This window comes from Sminthopsis crassicaudata, chromosome 2 (assembly GCF_048593235.1).
Source record: "Sminthopsis crassicaudata isolate SCR6 chromosome 2, ASM4859323v1, whole genome shotgun sequence".
Classification (NCBI taxonomy): domain Eukaryota; kingdom Metazoa; phylum Chordata; class Mammalia; order Dasyuromorphia; family Dasyuridae; genus Sminthopsis; species Sminthopsis crassicaudata.
Genome location: NC_133618.1, coordinates 369,396,300 through 369,414,511, shown reverse-complemented (window position 1 = coordinate 369,414,511; position 18,212 = coordinate 369,396,300). Strand labels below are relative to the sequence as shown.

Genomic DNA, 18,212 nt, shown 5'->3' with positions numbered 1-18,212 from the left:
GTCTGGGAAAATCTCTCAGCAAACTGCTGCTTTCATCCAATTCATCGCCACAAGAGGGTGCCACTCTCCCTTCTCTTATACTCCCTGGGCTTTTGCCATCTGTGTCTTTCCCAGTCTGTCACTGCTGCCGTACAGGTTAGCTGCATCTTAGGGACTGCCAGCAGGCAAGGCTCTACAAGTAAATAGATTTCGAGGAAATATTATTAGACAGGGAGGCCTCAGCAGCCAGAACAGAGCTCTCTGTACTGACCAGCTTTCTTAGCCCAGTCAGTCCATTCACAGCCAATTAATATCCTCCCCTTTGCTATTCTAGCTCCTTCCCCTCATGTCCTACACAGACCTCTAGTTCTTGCTCAGAATCACGGAATTTGGGTTTTTTGTACTTGAGTACAAGATTTTTTTATTCTGCCTACTACCCTTGGCTTTCACGATCCCTTTGGTTCCTGACTGTCATCCCCAGTGTCAGTACCCCTCTTAGCTCTATATACCCAAGACTAGGAAGGCTGCCTTTTTTTCCTGGGGGAGAACTGGAATTTTCTAGTGACACAAAGTCTCTGAAACTCTCACTTGGATTCTTAACTTGGATTCTCAGAATGGTGGGAAGATCATGTCCTTGTGATTGTGGGCAATTTTCTTAATCTCATTTTCTGTTTTCTATAAAATGAGGGAAATGAATGAGATTGCTTTTCGACTGTCTTCCAGATACAGCGTACTGGGTTCTAGGTTCTAAGAGCACACTTCCAGCAATGATGTGTTTTATGTTCTAAGGTCATTTCTGGGACTGACATTCTATCTTCTGTGTTCTAAGATCTTTTCACACTTAACATGTGTCTCTGTCTACTGGTACGATCAATCATATTGATGAAATTGTTTGTGTTTATCAATTCACTAATCTATTCAATAATCATTTACTGACTATATTTTTTCATGAGTTCTAGTTCTGTGTTAGGAAGTACAAGACAAGAAAGTTCAGTCCCTTCCTTTAGGGAGCAAGGTGGGGAGGTAACAGGTGTGAAAAATTAAAGGAGCAAACCCAAAGATGTCACAGAGCAGTGACTGAAATATGACTATGTAGGCTGGGGTGGACAGAGGATTCTCTGTGGAGTGGGTCCTATAGACTGTGTATATGATGGTGCGAAGGAGCAGAGGGTATTCTAGTTAGAGACAGAAGATAAGGAGATATGAGATAAGGATATGGGAATGCAGTGTAAATACCTCCAGAAAAGGAGATTTTTGTCAGTCATAAAGAAAACAATCTCTATTAAATGTTAAAACTAGATTAGTTTTTTGCAGGATAAGGTCAGTCTCTTGAATTCTTCTCTGACAACCAGTTTTGAGGTTTCCTCTTAAATTAAATTTCAAAAATAGCCATTAGTGTCAGTGAACAGTAACTACAATTTGGGGGGGGGCAGAGGGAGGAGGTTTGAAAACTGTGATTGTGAAAGACTGTGAGAATCCATGGGATTTGACTCGGTTGTATAAGGAAAGGTTGCCAATTATAGCATTTATAGCCAATGCTGCTATAAAGTGAGATGGGCTTCCTTAGGAGATAGGGAGCTTCTTATCCTTGGAAGCAGGGGAGAAGGGGATGCTCATTCTTCAGGTTTGAGCTGTGTTACCTCAGAGATCCCTCCAAGCTGTGACCTGTGATAACAGTGATGGTCGAGAAATGACTACAGGAAGGATGTCTATGGGGAGTAGTGATGGGGAGAGAGTAGTCTTGCAATGAATGAATGAAAAAGCATTTCTAAAGTACTTGATATGCAGAAAAACAGAGCAGTTCTTATTCACAGGAAGGTTATGTCATTTTTAAAAATAATTTATTTTTCCCAATTATATGTAAAAATAACTTGTGACATTCATTTAAAAATTTTTTTTGATCTCCAAATTCCCTTCCTCATTCCTCTCCCCACTCCCTCAGACAGTAAGCAATTTGATGTAAGCTATAGATGTGCAATCATGCAAAATATATTTCCATATTAGTCATGTTGTGAAAGAAAATACAGACCAAAAATAAATCCTAGAGAAAAATTTAAAAAGTGAGTAATAGCATGCTTTGATTTGCATTCAGACTCTATCATTTCTTTATCTAGAGATGTATAGCACTTTTCATCATGAATTCTTTTAAATTGTCTTGGATCATTATGTTGCTGAGAATAGCTAAGTCATTCACAGTTGATCATTATGCAGTATGGCTATGTATGATGTTCTCCTGGTTCTACTCACTTCACTTTGCATTAATTCATTAAGTCTCTTCAGATTTTTCTGAATTTCATCTTGCTCGTCATTTTTTTAGCACAATAGTATTCCATCACACTCATATACCATAATTCAGCTATTCTCTAATGGATGGGCATCTCCTCAATTTCCAATTCTTTGCCACCACAAAAGGAGCTGCTATAAATATTTTTTCTTACAAATAGGTCATTTTCCCTTTTAAGGGGGATCTATTTGGAATACAGATCTCATAGTAATATTGCTGGATCAAAGGATATGCCCAGTTTTATAGCTCTTTGGGTAAAGTTCCAAATTGTTCAAGTAAGTTACATTCTAATAAGGCATGACAACACTTAGAAGAAATTATAGCTGCAAATCAAATGGAAAGAATCCCATTTTCCTTAGGGACAGTGGTTGTATCATTCCACTAATAAAACCATATCCATTTCTGATGTTGAGCCACTTGATAATGTCAAGGACTATGGTGGTAAGAATTGTCCTTTCTGAGTCGGGTCTTTGTGGTAGCCTAATAATTAAGTGCTGCTTCACTTCCAGAAAAAGTTGCCAGGTCCCATCTCCACAGAGGCTGCTCCCCAGATGATGGCTTCAGTAGCTAAGCTAGAGGCAGGAATAGTGGTTGGTGGTAAGGTAGGACTCTGTTATTCCTGGAGTGAATGAGGAATGGGTGATCCTGAGAATTTATCAGAAGGAAAGATGGCTAGGAGAACCAAGCATCCTAAAGATAATGATTGTAGGGAATAGCCATGTTAGGTGAGGGGTGAGGGTGGGGAAGGAAGGACAGTGACTTCAGAGGTCACTAACTATGGGTGGTGATTTGTAGATGGTTTGGCTTTGCCATGTTTTGGGGTTTTTTTGATTGAAGTTACCTTTTTCCTTTTCTCCTGTTTTTCCACCAGAGGAATTATGAGCAGTATTTTGGCTTTGTAATCATCCACGGCACAGACACCATGGCCTTTGCTTCCTCCATGCTCTCTTTTATTTTAGGAAACCTTCAGAAAACTGTCATCCTCACGGGTGCTCAGGTAACTTGCCCCAGATACTGACTGAGACAGAGGGGAGCAAGGGAGGGAAAAGGCTACATTAGCTATTTTTGCCTGGCCTGGACCTAGTATAAAATCTTACTCCTTCCACTGCCTTGAGTGAGGATCTCATCCCGGCACCTCCAGCATCCCATTTTAGGGATACTCACCAGGCCCTCCTATCTAACTTTTCTACAATGACCTGGGAAGTGACTAAGGGTGGTTCTGAAAGGGAGCAACCACAGAGAATGATAACTGAGGTGGGAATAGGGCAATGTCCATTATATGAATGAGGAAAAGAAGGGATGCCATTCTTTACCTTATCTCCATTTCCTTCTCTAGGTCCCCATCCATACTCTTTGGAATGATGGCCGGGAGAATCTGCTCGGTGGCTTGCTCATGGCTGGACAGTATGTGATTCCAGAGGTATCAACTTCTTTTCACTTGACTATGTTGGGAATTTGCTTGCACCTGTGAAAGGAATCACATCAAAAGGACTTTTTTCCTACCTGGTATTATTTGAATCATTGAGGCATCAAGTATATATAGGATCATATATTAGAATAAAGAAGACCAAGAAGACCTAGATTTAAAAAATAAAACTTCTTTTGCAAAGTTTCCTGTTAAGCTATATAACTCTGAAGTCCCCTCAATATATTGTTTTATAGACATAAAAACTGAGATCCACGGAAGGGAATGAATTGTCCATTATTATCACATATTATCACAAGCAGACCCTATTAGTGAACAACAAATGATTTTCTTCCCAGTAGATTCCTTCTTGCAATTCCTCCCTTCACTCTAATATCTTTTAATAAAGTAATTCACATAATCCAATGCAGTAGAGGACAATCCTGCTCTCAGAATTGAGCAGTGGGTGCAAAAGAAAGAGTGGGATATGGAATTGAAAGGCATAGATTCAGGGTCTAGCTCAGAAACTTACCTATGTAATCCTGGAATAATTACTTAATCTCTCTGGCTTCAGTTTCTTCCTCTGTAAAATAAGAAGATTGGACAATTAGACTATTTCTAAGGTCCCTTTCAGCTCTGAAGATTATCTATAAAATGAGGAGATGTACCAAAGTGCTGTTGAGGGGCTGTCTTTTTTTTTTCTTAAACATTTAATTTTTATTTTGTTTAATTTCTCAATTACATGTAAACAAAGATTTTTAACATTAGTTTTTATAAATTTTGAGTTCAAAATTCTTCTTCCATTCTTTCCCACTTCCTTGAGAAGGCAAATGATTTGATATAGATTCTACATAGGCAGTCATGCAAAATATTTATCAATAAGAGTTTATTTTTCCAAATACATGTAAAGATAATTTTCAATATTTATTTTTGTACGACTTTACGTTCCAAATTTTTCTGCTTCTCTCCATTACCTCTCCCCTTCCCAAGACAAGAAGCAATCTGATATAGGTTAAATATGTTCAATCCTTTTAAACATATTTCCATATTTGTCATGGTGTGCAAGAAAAATCAGACCAAAAGAAAAAAAAACAAACAAAAAAAAGGTGAAAATACTATCCTTTGAGCCACATTCATTCTTTATAGTTCTCTCTGGATGTGGATGACATTTTCCATCCCAAGTCTATTAGAATTCATGCAAAATATTTATATTAGCCATATTGCAAAAGTAAACATGAACAAACTCCTCCCCCACCCCTCAAATAATACAGTTGAAAAAATATGCTTCAATCTGTCTTTAGACTCCATCAGTTTTTTCTCTGGAGATGGATAACATTTTTCATCATGAGTCCAAAATTGTCTTAGATCATTGTATTGGTGATAATAGTTAAGTCATTCATAGCTGATCATCATACAATATTGCTATTACTGTGAACAATGTTTTCCTTGGTTCTGCTCTTTTCATCCAACCCCAAGTAATGGGAAACTTGCTACTAACTGTGGAAGTCCATTCTAGTTCTGGACAGACATGATTGTTAGGAATCATTTTGCATCATTTCACTTAAGTCTTTCCAGGTTTTCCTGGAAGCATCCTGTTTTATAGTATTCCATCACAATCATGTCCTATAACTTGTTCAATCATTTCTCAATTGATGGGCATCGAGGAGTTTATCTGTTTTTTTTTTTTGCCCATACCTTGTCTCTTCCACAACCTTTTCCCTTCTTTTATTATCAGACTAACTCTGAGTTTTAATGGTAGAATGCAAACCCCTAGATCCAGACTGTTTTCATGATTGTATCACTGTTCTTCTTCAGGAAAGAAATTTGCCTTTCCCTTATTCCATTTCCCCTGTTCTTTCACAGTCAGAGGATCTGGTTTGGTGGGGATCAGCAGGGGCTTGGCCCCCTGGGTCCCACTAATTCATCTTGCTCCCTCTCCTCCCTCCCCCTGCACCTGCTGAGTCTGCATTGAGCTCTTGTTTCTCCTACAGGTCTGCCTCTTCTTTCAAAACCAGCTCTACCGGGGGAACCGGGTAACAAAGGTGGATTCTCAACGGTTTGCAGCCTTCTGCTCACCCAACCTGCCTCCACTTGCCAATGTTGGTGCTGATATTACAGGTGAGAAAGTAGCATAGGGAAGAAAAGCTGTGGCCTCGCCCACAGTTCCCATGCCCAGGGACTGATGAGAAGTCTTAGTCTCCCATTCATCCTTTGGACAAGGAAAAGAAGAGCCTGGGTCTTTTCATAGGATTATAGAACTGGAAATGATCTTAGAGCTCATGTAGTCCATTTCTCTCAGGAAACAGGTCCAGAGGTTGCAATTACTTGTCATAAGACACAAAGACTTTAAGTGGGAGCTCAATCAAAACCGGGTCTTCTAGCTTCATATTCAATATCTCTTCTCCTGCGCCATGCTGCCTATATAAATCAACTTTCTCTTATAACCAGAAACAGACTTGGAGGGAGCAGTCACTCCCTCTTTGAGAATCTTCCTTGAGAAGACAGATGAAGAAGAGGAAATACTATTTATCACATCAAAGTCTGAATCCAGGTTGGATGTGCCTTAGGAGCAGTTTCCTTTTGTATTTGGAGAATTCAGAGATTTGTTTGGAATGAATCAATGAATTTCAGAATCTTATATGAGGGAGGAAATTTGGGCAGAAATTCCTTTTATTCTGCTTCAACTAATGGTCATCCAACATTTATAACAGGGAACTTGCTACTAACTGAGGCAGCCCATTCTACTTCTGGACAGACATGTTAGTTAAGAATCATTAGATGGATGGTTCCAAGTAATGAGCACTAGATCTGGTATTATGATTGATTCTCAACTCCAAGTTTGAGTAGCTGTGTGACCCTGTGCAAATCAATTTATTTGCATTTTCGTTTTCCACTTTTAAAGTGAGAATTGTTCTATCTAGGAAACCATTTTAATGTTAAAGAACTATAGAAATGTGGGATATTATTGTTCAGAAATTTTACCTCACAATAGAACTGAAACCTGACTCTGCATATCCTCCCCAGATCCCCCACTCCTTGCCATTGTTCCTCCTTCTGCCCTCTGGATGGAAGTTAAATTTTTTTTTTAAATAAAGTTTGAGCAGCCCTTGAGTCACTAGTCTAATCTAGCAAGTAGGTGTATAGAGCTCTAGGCCTAGGGTCAGGAAGAACTGAGTTCAAAAATGTGACCTTAGACATTTAGTAGCCATGTGATCCTGGGCAGGTCATTTTTATCTACTGTTTGACTGTAATCCTTAAAATAGGGATAATAATAGCATCTGCCTCTTATGATTTTTGTGAGGAAATGAGAGAAAAAGATAATATTTGTAAAGTGCACAATTCCTGGTACATAATAAATGCTTAATAAGTGATTATTTCTTTCCTAATGAAGAAGGGAGAAAAATCTCCTTCAAGCAGTTTTAGAGTTTTGGGGCCCCTTCTTCACCTCTTCACAGCTCTGATTGTCTTGCTTTTTTGCCTGTTTCCTTCATTTTTGAACAACCTAATGATCATTGCTTATTTTTTGTATTTGATATACTTCATCAAATCCCTGAGTCACAGACTCCAGAGAAGCAGAAGGGTTCTAGACAAGTTCCTTTCTCTCAGTGTCCCTTAGTTTACCCATCAGAAAAAGAAGATTGCATTAGATCAGGGATTCTTAGCCTTTAGTATGTCTTGGATCCATGTGGCAGTCTGCTGACGCACTTGGACCCTTCTCAGTACAATGTTTTTGAATTCATGAGACAAAATGAATAGGATTACAAAGGAAATAAATTTTATGAAATACAATTAACTATATTTTAAAAACAAGCTCCCAATCCTCAGATTAAGAATTTTTAGACTAGCCTGTCTTAGAAGTTTTAGCATAAGAATTTTCGGGATCCTTTATTATTTTATAGGCAGAAAAACAGGCCTAGAAATGACTCATCTAATGGGCCAGGGGTAGAGCCAGGACTAGAAAGTCTAGATCTCCTGACTTTCAATTCCAAGCTCTTTTTTCTACACCATATTTATTCCTTGAGTTGCTGGGTTTCTAGATCCTTGAGGTCTGGAACCAGATATGTGTGTGGGTTTTTGGTTTTTTTTGTTTTTTGTTTTTTTTTTGCTTTGGTCCTCATACTCAGCCCCAGCTGTGGACATGGGAAGGTGGTGGTTTGTCTGATGCTTCTGTGGACAAGGAAGGTATTCTTCTTTATGGTCTGTCTGGATGGATTCTTCTCTGACCTGGCCTGAACAGTGCCCTCCCATAGTCCACCCATTTGGCTAGGGATCTCTAGCCTCCCCTTTCCAGACCAGTTTGAGAGACCCTTTGGTTCTCTGATGATTTGTATGGCTTATATGAAAAGCAAACTTGGAGGTGACTTTGTTGCATAGACTGGGAGGTGAAGAGGGAAGCAAAGGGAGGAAGAATTTATTAATCACTTACAATATACCTAGCACTCTGCTAAGAGCTTTGCAGCTTTTCAATTAACTAATTCATCTTCTTTAGGGATGATAGGTAGTGCCAAATCTAGTCTTGGGCACTTAGCAGCTGTGTAACTCTGGGGAAGTCACTAAACCTTGTTTACCTCAGTTTCCTTATCTGTAAAATGAACTGGGAGGGAAATATCCAAACTGCTCTAATATCTTTGCCAAGAAAATGAATGTGAATGTTGAAAATACATTTGTATTCCTCAGGAAGGTTTGAAAATTACAACACTTTCTCTTCCTACCCAAACTCAGTGACAATACAAATACAGTTTTGCCTTTTAACAGAGTAATTTGCCTGGGTTAATGAACTGTCTTTTTAGTTCTAAATCTTTTTCTGTTTTCAGGCTTAAATTGGAAAGATGATTTCCTATTGCTATGTGCAGAATATTTGTTTATAAAAAGTTACACCACCAAAGTCTGAGCCACCCTCCCCCCAACCTTGCTCCCTAGACAACTATTGACTTTCCCTTTTCCTTAGTTCCATCTCTATCTCAGTGATTTGTTGAGCATTCTTTTCACTGCATCAAACATTCCTTGAACTTGGGGTGTTCCCAGTCCAGAGGGGGCTGGAGACAACGGAGGGCAGACCTAGGCTTTACCCTCAGGTAGCTGACATGTCTACCAAATGAACTCTGAGCATCTGAAAATGTTATTTCAGGGTTCTTCTAGCTGTGACCTTCTAGGAACAATGAGAATAAACAGATGCATTTGGAAAGCCTTTCAAAATTCTAAAGCTCTATACAGTTAAGTGACACACAGTGAGGATGGCAGGAGATCATCAAAAGGATCATGAGATGAGGTAGAAGATGGAGTATGGAATTTAGAAATGGAAAGCTCCTTGTCAAGCTCATTGAACCCTGATCAATTTGTAGAGGGAGAAATTGAGGCTTGAGAAGTTCTAATGGCTTTCCCCTCCCTCATTGCCTCCAGGTTATAATATAGATTCCTTCACTTGGCCTCTGAAGTCCTTCCCAATATAGCTCTAATCAATAAATTTTCCTTTCAGAAACTCTACTTCCAGCGAAACCAGCCTATTTTTCTTCTCTAAACAGGACATCCTATCTCTGGTTCCTATATTTTTAATAGACTATTCCCCATGATTGGAATTCATTCCCTTCTCCCCTCTGTCTTTGGGTGTAATCCCAAGGTTCCCTGGAGACTCATCTTAGTTGTACCTTCTATGTAAAGTCCATCCCAATTTCCTCAGTTGCAAGTACCCTTCCTCCCCCTCCTCCTGAAATTACTTTGCATGCATTTTAAATTTGCTTTTCTGTGTACCCATTGTTTCCTTCCATAGGATGGAAGGGTAGGGATTATCTCATATTTATATTTTTATCTCCAGTGCCTAGCATAATATCAATACTTATTTAACAAATGAATCCAAGAGTCAAGAACCCTAGGAGTGAACCTTCCTAGGTGTGCTTATGTGCTTTCTTTGTCCTCCTTTAGGGATAGGCATCCAAAGAGTCCTAGAGATGAGTCATTTCTGTGTCTGGTGAACTCTCAGTCTAGTGTAGTAGCAAGACCACTGGAATTGAATGAATGAATGAAGAGATGGGTAAGGTGACTTAGTGCCAGAATTGACAAGAATCAGGTTTCCTGACTCCCCATTGAGTGTAGGGAATGGGATTACAATAATGGGTAAGGGATGGATAGATAGAGAATATTGACTAGTGTTTACATAGTATTTATCTCATTCAATCCTTTCAATAATCCCAGGAGGTAGAACACATTATTTCTATTTTACAGATGAAGAAACTGAGGCTGAAAGAGGCTGAATTGCCTAGAATCATATAGATAGTAAGTACCTAGAGTTATAGGCTCCATACTTATCTATCTCTTAATAATGGTAAGGATACAATTAGAAGTAAATAAGGTAGTCTTTGACTTTAAGAAGTTTGCATTCTAATGGGGGAAGACAATACATAAAGGGAAGTCAGAAATAGAAGATTGGATTTAGGAGTGATAAGACAAAAGTTAACCTATCAGAGTTGAGGGACTCTGGGTAGAATCCAAATCCCCAGTGGGAATACTGTGTCACCAAGTAGTTGTAGTTTGGCATGGAATAATCCAGGAAAATCATAATCACAGTAATATTAAGAATTATAACAATTCTTCAGGGGATCCATGATTCTGATCAGTGGTGTGGGTACCTATTCATTCTTTGATGCAGATCTCTGTGCAGATCCACCCAAGACTGACTGATTTGCATTCTCTCTAGTGGATAATTTTCCTAAGCCTTCCCCCAACCTTCCAGAAGATCTGCTCCATGCATTGCATATTTTTCTCCAATGCTTTGAATATTTCCTGGATGACGGAACAGCTCTCAGGTTAGCAGAGCTGTTAGATCATCAGCACCCCTCTGGTTCTTTTACACATGTTTCATTATACTGATAAGATAGTAGCAACTCACTGAAAGATTTACAAAGACCTTTTCCCCCACAACGCTCAGGTGCTCATTCCTGTATTATCAGTGAGAATCTTAGTGGACTTTACAGACCATCTATTCCAAAAGTTGCTAATTTTACAGAAGTGAAAAGTGAAATACATGAGACTTTTGACTCAAAGTCTTAACATTCTGTAAAATTGTTGTCAAGAACAATCTACATATGGATAAGAAAGCTATGTCAACTTATCCACTCTAAATCTTTTATCTTCAAGAGGGGGAAAATGAAGGCCCTGTTTTAAAAGAGAAGAAATTTGCCAAAGGTCACACAGACAATATGTAGCACAGTTTATAGGAAATGAAGTTGGAAGGAAATTTAGAGTTCATCTATCCAACCCCTTCCTTTTACAGAAGAGAGAAATAACCTTACCGATCTTCCCTCTAGGGGGAATGGTGGATGAGCTAAAAAAATAGCTTGGAGAACATTGAATGGATAGTGTCCTCTTTATGTCTTTGCCTGCCCTTATCCCATGAAAACTCAAGAAAGCCAAGGTGAGAAGAAGGCACTTCCCAGCCTCAGTTACCCTGTGGAAAAATGAGTCACCTTCTTATCTTGTGTGTAGGGTGGCAATTCCTGGTGGCTCCAGTGCCCACTGGCAGAGTGCGGGGGAGTTTGCTGTGTGAATCATAAGCCCTGTGCTAGCTTCCACCTGTCCAAGTCCCAACAGGCTGCAGAAATCAGGCAGTGCCGAGACATCATTGAATAATTGGGTGAATGAGTTATTGCAAGGGAGGCAACATGGTGTGGCAGAAAGAACTTGGAGTTGGGAGCTGGTGAGACCTGAGTTCTAGATTCTGACTTTGTCACTGACTTGCTCTATGACATTAGGAAAATGACTTCCCATTTATAACCTCAGTTTCTCCCCTTTGTAAAACAAGGGATGAAAGCTTGGACTTTAACAACAGTATCAAACTTAAATACAAATGGGGGCCACTGTCCCATAATTAAAATCCCTGTAGATCATATGTTGACTTGGTTTTAAAATGCACTGTTGGGGTGCAATGGATACAGCATCAGCCCTTGAAGTCAGGAGGACCTGCGTTCAAGTCTAGCCTCAGACTCTTAGCTGTGTAATCTTGGCAAGTGTGAAGACCGAGTTAGCTCCCTGTTGACCTCAGGAAGAGCCCGAGGCAGGATAAGCAAAAGTCTTTGGTCTTTAGGGGGAGAAATAAAGGAGACAGACAAACCTCGGTGAGGCTCACCACCAACCTTCCTTCTCTTTCTTCCAAAGTGGCTCTGGCTTGTTTTACTCCACCCCCAATCCCTTCTACGATTATTTGTATACACTACAGATTGAGCCAGCACGGTATAGAGAGAAGGGCCATTTTCCAAACATGTGCTAAATAGAGTATTGTCCAGTAGGTAATTAGCCTTAAGTGCTTGGTTGTCTGATTCCAGTGGGCCTACTCAGAATTTCAACCCTTTACAGGCAAGTCACTTAACCCCAATTGCCTCAGGGAAAAAATGTATGGTTCCTGCTTTGTTGCATTTTTCTTTATTTTGCTAAATATTTCCCATTTCTATTTTAATCTGGTTTGGGCTAATCAGGAATGTTGCCAGACCCATATTTTGACACCTCTCTCATGTTCTTGAATTCTAGAGTCTTGGAAAAAAATTATAATATTGGTTCATTTCTTACCCTGACAGCCCTGACAGGCTGGAAAGACTTTGAGTGTAGGCCCAGTGGTAGATTATATTTCATCCATCCAGATACAAGCCTTCCTCAAATTAAGTGCCAAGAGTCTCATTAGTAGAGAGTAGAGTATTTTTTTTTTTTAATGATTTTGTTGTTGTTGAGTTGTTTCAGCTTTATCCAAATCTTTATGACCTCATTTGGAGTTTTCTTGGTAAAGATACTGTAGTGGTTTGCCATTTTATTTTTCAGCTCGTTTTACAGATGAGGAAACTGAGACAAATAAGGTTGTCCAAGATCTCATAGCTAATAAGTGCCTAAGGCTGGAATTATACTCAGGAAAAGGAGCCTCACTGCTTCCAATCCCAGCACTCTCTCCATTGTATTACCTAGTTGCCATTTTTGGTAATAACAACTAATAAAAAAAAAAAACTCATTATAAATCTATAGGATACTTTAAAGGTCCTCCATTTTACCAATGAGGAAACTGAGGCTAGGGAATTTGACTCAAGGCAAAGGATAATATCCGAGGCAGAATTTGAACTTGACATTGATTGGAGCCAGTGTTTTTCCCACTACATGATAATTGTCATCCATTGAGATATGGAAGGATAAATCATAGGTCTTTAGAAGTAGAAGAACAGTGAAAATAGAATTGTGTTTGGGGTCAGAGGACCTGGGTTGGAATTCCTGCTCACTAGTTCAGTGAAGATCCTCTCCTATCTGTCTCTACATCTGTGATTTCCTTTTGTACCAAGCACAAGACCTTGCTAGTACTGGCCACCAGGGAAATATTTATATATTAATTGACTGTGACTAGCTCAAGGTCATAAAACTAACCAATCACAGAAACCCCATCACCTGACTGCACATGACACCTTAAGAAAACCCAGATGTCTTGTTGCTTAGATGACACAGCTGCTGGGGATTTCCCTGACTGAACAGACAGCCTAAAGGAAACTAGCAACTTTCTGTGTCACTATATTTTTTTGGCTCTCCTGATGTTTATTCCATTGACAAAGGAACTCCAGTGTGATGACTTCTTCCATCAAAACAGATTGTTCTCTTATCTATAATTTAAGAGATTAAGAGATTTGCTTAAGGAATTGAGGGGTTTCCGGGGTTATGTGGTACATGCTAGAGCCATCATTTGAACCCAGGTTTTCTTGACTCCCAGGCTGGCTGTCTACATATACTGTCTCTTTGCATTATAAGGTAAAACAGAGAGGGAAAAAGAATGGAAAACTAAAAGACAGAGGAGAATACTTACTGAAGTGATCCTTAGGGCCACTTAACTTTCTTGGTTCTTCCACTCATGTTGATGTACTAAAAAATTGAAAAGAGTGATGATTACTGCTGATGGGTTCTTGGAGAACCAACTGATTGCTTCAGGTTGCTGAGAGATTGATTGCATATGAGAAGAGAACATTGTCCTCCCAATGATAACCTTTGTGCTCTCCTGGTTTTTCTCTCTCTAAGAATGCTATCACCCATCAGTTTGGGAATGGCTGAATAAATTATGGTAGATTCATGTAATGGAATATTTTTGCTTGTAAGAGATGAGGAGTAGGCTGATTTCAGATAAGCCTGGAAAGATTTAACATGAACTGATAGGAAGTGAAATGAGCAGAATAAAGAGAACATTGTACACAGTGACCACAAGATTATGTAATGATCGGCTGTGATGGACTTGCCTCTTTTCAACAATGAGGTGATTCAAGGCAATTCCAATAGACTTGCTTTTTTTTTTATTTTTATTTTTTAGAATTGAGACTTATAAGTGATTTGTTGTTCTTAGAACTGATAAAGCCTATAAAGTCAACTGTATAGTTTTTTTTAAAAAGCTTTTTATTTTCAAAATGTATGCATAGATAGTTTTCAACATTCACCCTTGCAAAACTTTATATTCCAAATTTTTTTCTCCTTCCCCTAGATGGCAAGTAATCCAAGACACATGCATAAGAAAAATCAGATCAAAAAGGAAAACAAATGAGGAAGAAAACAAAATGCAATTAAACCACAAAAAGTGAAAATACTATGCTGTGATCCATACTACAACTTGAATACATAACATTCATGAGCCCATAGAAACTAAAAATAGAAAGTATTGCCAGAAAAGCACATATGTGAATATTCTGGGATATAATCTATACAAATTGAATAGTATCTTTTAGAGTTTTGGGAATTCTCTTAAGGTTTTATCTGTGCTAGGATAATTTTTTTCTTAAGGAAAAAAAGATACTGTTAATTCTTCTGTCTCAGAGACATCTCTTTTCTCAGATTCTTAAATCTGATTCCATATTCCAACTCTTCATAGACAAATGAAGGAAAGTGCCATCTGCATCCAGAGAGAGAACTACGGAGACTAAATATGGATCAAAGCATAGTATTTTCACCTTTTGTTGTTGTTTGTTTGCTAGGCATTTTTCTTGTAGTTTTTTCTTCTTTTGATCTGATTTTTTCTTGCACAGCATGATAAATATGGGAGATATGTTTAAAAAGAAATGCACATCTAACTTTTAGCAGATTACTTGCTGAATTGGGGAAGAAAGGGAGAGGATAGAAAGAGAGAAAAATTTGGAACACAAGGTTTTGCAAAGGTGAATGTTGAAAACTATCTTTGCATGTATTTGGAAAAATAAACTTCTATTAAGAATTTAAATTAAAAGAAAAAGAATGACAATAGAGGAATTATGGCATTGTATGGTATGGTCATTGAGGTGTGTTTCTGTGTAAAGGCAACCTAGTGTAATAGAAAGACAATTTGGAATTGAAAATCAGAAGATCTGATTGTACACATATCATCTATATCAGATTGCTTGTTGTCTTGGGGAGAAGGGAGGGAAGGGAGAAAGAGAGAAAAATTTGAAACTCAAAATCTTTTATAAGAATGAATGTTGAGGGACAGCTAGATGGCACAGTGGATAGAGCACCAGCCCTGAAGTCAGGAGGACCTGAGTTCAAATTTGGTCCCAGATACTTAACAACTTCCTAGCTGTGTGACCCTGGGCAAGTCACTTAACCCCGATTGCCTCAGGGGGCAAAAGTACTTCATATATGTTATTTGATTTGGTTTTCACAATAACCCTAGAAGGTAGATGCTATTATTATCCTCATTTTACAGATAAGGAAACAGAAAGACCGTATGACTTTCTTAGGATCTAAACAGCTAAGAAGTGGCTGAGGCAGAATTTGAATTCATATCTTCCTATTCCAAGTAAAGTATTTTGTTCTCTGTATGATTGTCCAAGGAAGATTTTAGTGCCTTAGGTCAGTGATGTCAAATTCAAGTAGAAATGGGAGCCATTAAGCAGTATATAAGGTCCCCGGAGGTTGCATGTTGATTTAGATAAGCACATGTTAATATTATGTATATTTTATTGTGTTTTTTATTTATTTTGTTAAAATGTTTCCCAATTCCATTTTAATTTAGCTGAGGTTCTTGGGAGTATTGTGGAGGTGGGACTGACTAGCCAGAGAGGAATTGGGAAAGCTCATGGAGCTGCTAAGTATCTGAGCTCAGATTTTAAGGAAGCTTGAGATTCTGAGAAATAGAATAGAAGGGGACATTCTGGACTTGGGGGATGGTCAATGAAAAGCCACAGAGATAGGAGCTGGAATGTCATGTGTGAAGAGTGGCAAGGCAGTTTGGTCAGGAGGCTACAAAGGAAGATTGGAGCCAAATTGTGAGGGGCTTTGCATGTCAGAAGAATATGCATTCGATACTTTAGATAATGGGCAATCATTGAGGTCATCTTAGCAGCTGAATGGAGGAGCGGAAGGCTGGAGCTCAATTTAGCCACTGCTAAATTAGTCCAAAGGAGAGGCAAAATGGGTTTAAATAAGAACAGTGAGTGGAGAAAAGAGAGGGTGAAGGGTAAGGATAACACTGAGGTTGCTAACTTGGGTGATTGAAAAGATAATGATTACCCCTACTTACACCCCCAGCCCCTACCTCCATTCTCAGGAATAGGGAAATTCCAAAGAAGGACGCACTTTTGGGAAAAGAGCAACTCTTGTTAATATCCTAGTGACATATCCATTTTGACTTCTCTGAAGTGAATTTTAAAATCTCTTCCACTTCTACCTTAGTTCTCAGACTGGCCTGGTTTTTCCCCTGGCCCAGTTGGTGTGAACTCAAAAAGAGGCAGTCTCCTTTTACCATTCGAACAAAGAAATTGGGGTCCTGAAGGTGAAAGGGGTCTCTGGGGTCATCCAGCCCAACCCATGCAGGGAAGGGTAATTATATGAGGGCAGCAGCTCTCATCTAAATGTTATATATTCCCTTAGCAGCTAGGTGTCCCAGTCCTGAAGTCAGGAGGACCTGAGTTCAAATTTGACCTCAGACACTTAACACTTCCTAGTTGTGTGACCCTGGGTAAGTCACCCAATTGCTTCAGCAAAATAAAAAAAAAATAAATCATCACTTCTTGGGCTAAAAACTGCACTTCTATTGATGGGTCTTAAACTGTCTTAATTTTGGGGGCTGTTAAATTATTGACTCATTATCTTCTAAAAGACTTGGATCCTTTTCACTTGAATATACTTGTAGTTATGACATTGGATTTAGGTTAGAATTTCTGATCTCCTTACTGTTTCTGATCATCCGTTTCTGACGATAATGCTGAATCAATAGATAGGGATCCGATTATTAGAACGCTTTAAAAGACATTTTTAATGTGTCATTTCTTTTTCTGTTATGCTGGAGAAATAGCAACCTAACAGTTAGAATGGGCCAGGAGTGATGGTGTGAGAAAAATGATGACTCTGTTCGAGGTTCAGTGTACAGTAGGCACTTAATAAAATGGAATCAAATCTCTAAATTTTTGGACATATGGCTACATATGAAGTAGTGAATTTTCCATCACTGAAAGTATTGAAGCAAAGAGATTTTATTCAGAGGACTCTTGCAGTGGGAGGAAGCATAGACTAGAGATCTCTGAGGGATCTTTTAAGGTTTTTCTGGTACTCTGAGATAGATGGAATCAGCAGAGGGAGGCCCTGGGTGCTGCCTGAGTCTAACATTCCTCTTGTCTTTCCCTGGGGATTGAAGGACTTTGTGTGAGATGTTCTGATTGAGTCACTGTTTATCTATCAGTCTATTTAATTAAAAGCTAGGGGCTTGTTTGTAGGCAAGAATTAAAGTCTCTGTGTAAATATTTTCCCCTTGGAGCCATAACTCTTGGAAAACTGGAAGGCAATAGCACATCGACCCTCGTTTGCTGCCTTATCTGGTTTCCCAGCTGAGACAGAATTCCCCTGTTCGAATGATCCTGGCCCCTCCATTGTATGGGGTCTGATTGATGGCAGGACGGTGGGGGCTGTGAGGAAGCGCCATTAATATTCACAGACACTGTACCCAGATCTTCCTGCCTATCTCCCAAATCAGTCACCCCTACTTCCCATGACCTTGAAGTTGCAATAAATTCACAGCCTTAGTTTATTAAACTTAGTTTATTAAAAAATACAAATAAAAGGAGCATGGAACTACCTTCCATAATGTGCTAAGAGGCAGCTATAGGAAAATGGGATTAGGAATCTTTGATTAGTGCTGGGATCTCTCAGTAAACTGCCTGTGACATTGAGTGACATTGAGCAAGTCAGCTCACCTTACTATGCCTCAGGTTTTCCTGTCTGTCTCTTCTAGCTTTGACATTCTATGTTTTGTGTAATAAGGTTATGATATTATATTTTTATTTTTGTTTTTTTCCTGAGGTAGTTGAGATTAAGTGACTTGCCCAGGGTCACACAGCTAGGAAGTATTAAGTGTCTGAGGTCAGATTTGAACTCTGGTCCTCCTGAATTCAGGGCTGGTGCTCTATCCACTGCACCACCTAGCGGCCCCTTTTTGTTTTAAGGTTGTGTGATTGAAGACCCCTGTCGTCTTGTAGGTTTGTGGGTTTCCTTAAATTGAGGCCACCTGAGTGGCATTTATTGCACATGGTCAGAAAGGCAGGGACCTAGGTCACATTCCATCTCTTGAGGGCCGGAACT

General features: G+C 39.1%; 1 protein-coding gene across 3 annotated transcripts in view; it reads left to right on the top strand.

Moving 5' to 3' along the window:
* The window catches only part of LOC141556654 (60 kDa lysophospholipase-like), a 126,153-nt gene that overhangs the window by 22,243 nt on the left and 85,698 nt on the right, over positions 1-18,212 (top strand). For all 3 annotated transcript variants that reach the window (XM_074291120.1, XM_074291118.1, XM_074291119.1), the window contains exons 4-6: positions 3,135-3,260; positions 3,600-3,683; positions 5,660-5,786. In XM_074291120.1, the coding sequence (XP_074147221.1) occupies positions 3,135-3,260; positions 3,600-3,683; positions 5,660-5,786 (337 nt within the window). The remainder of the gene's footprint in view (positions 1-3,134; positions 3,261-3,599; positions 3,684-5,659; positions 5,787-18,212) is intronic.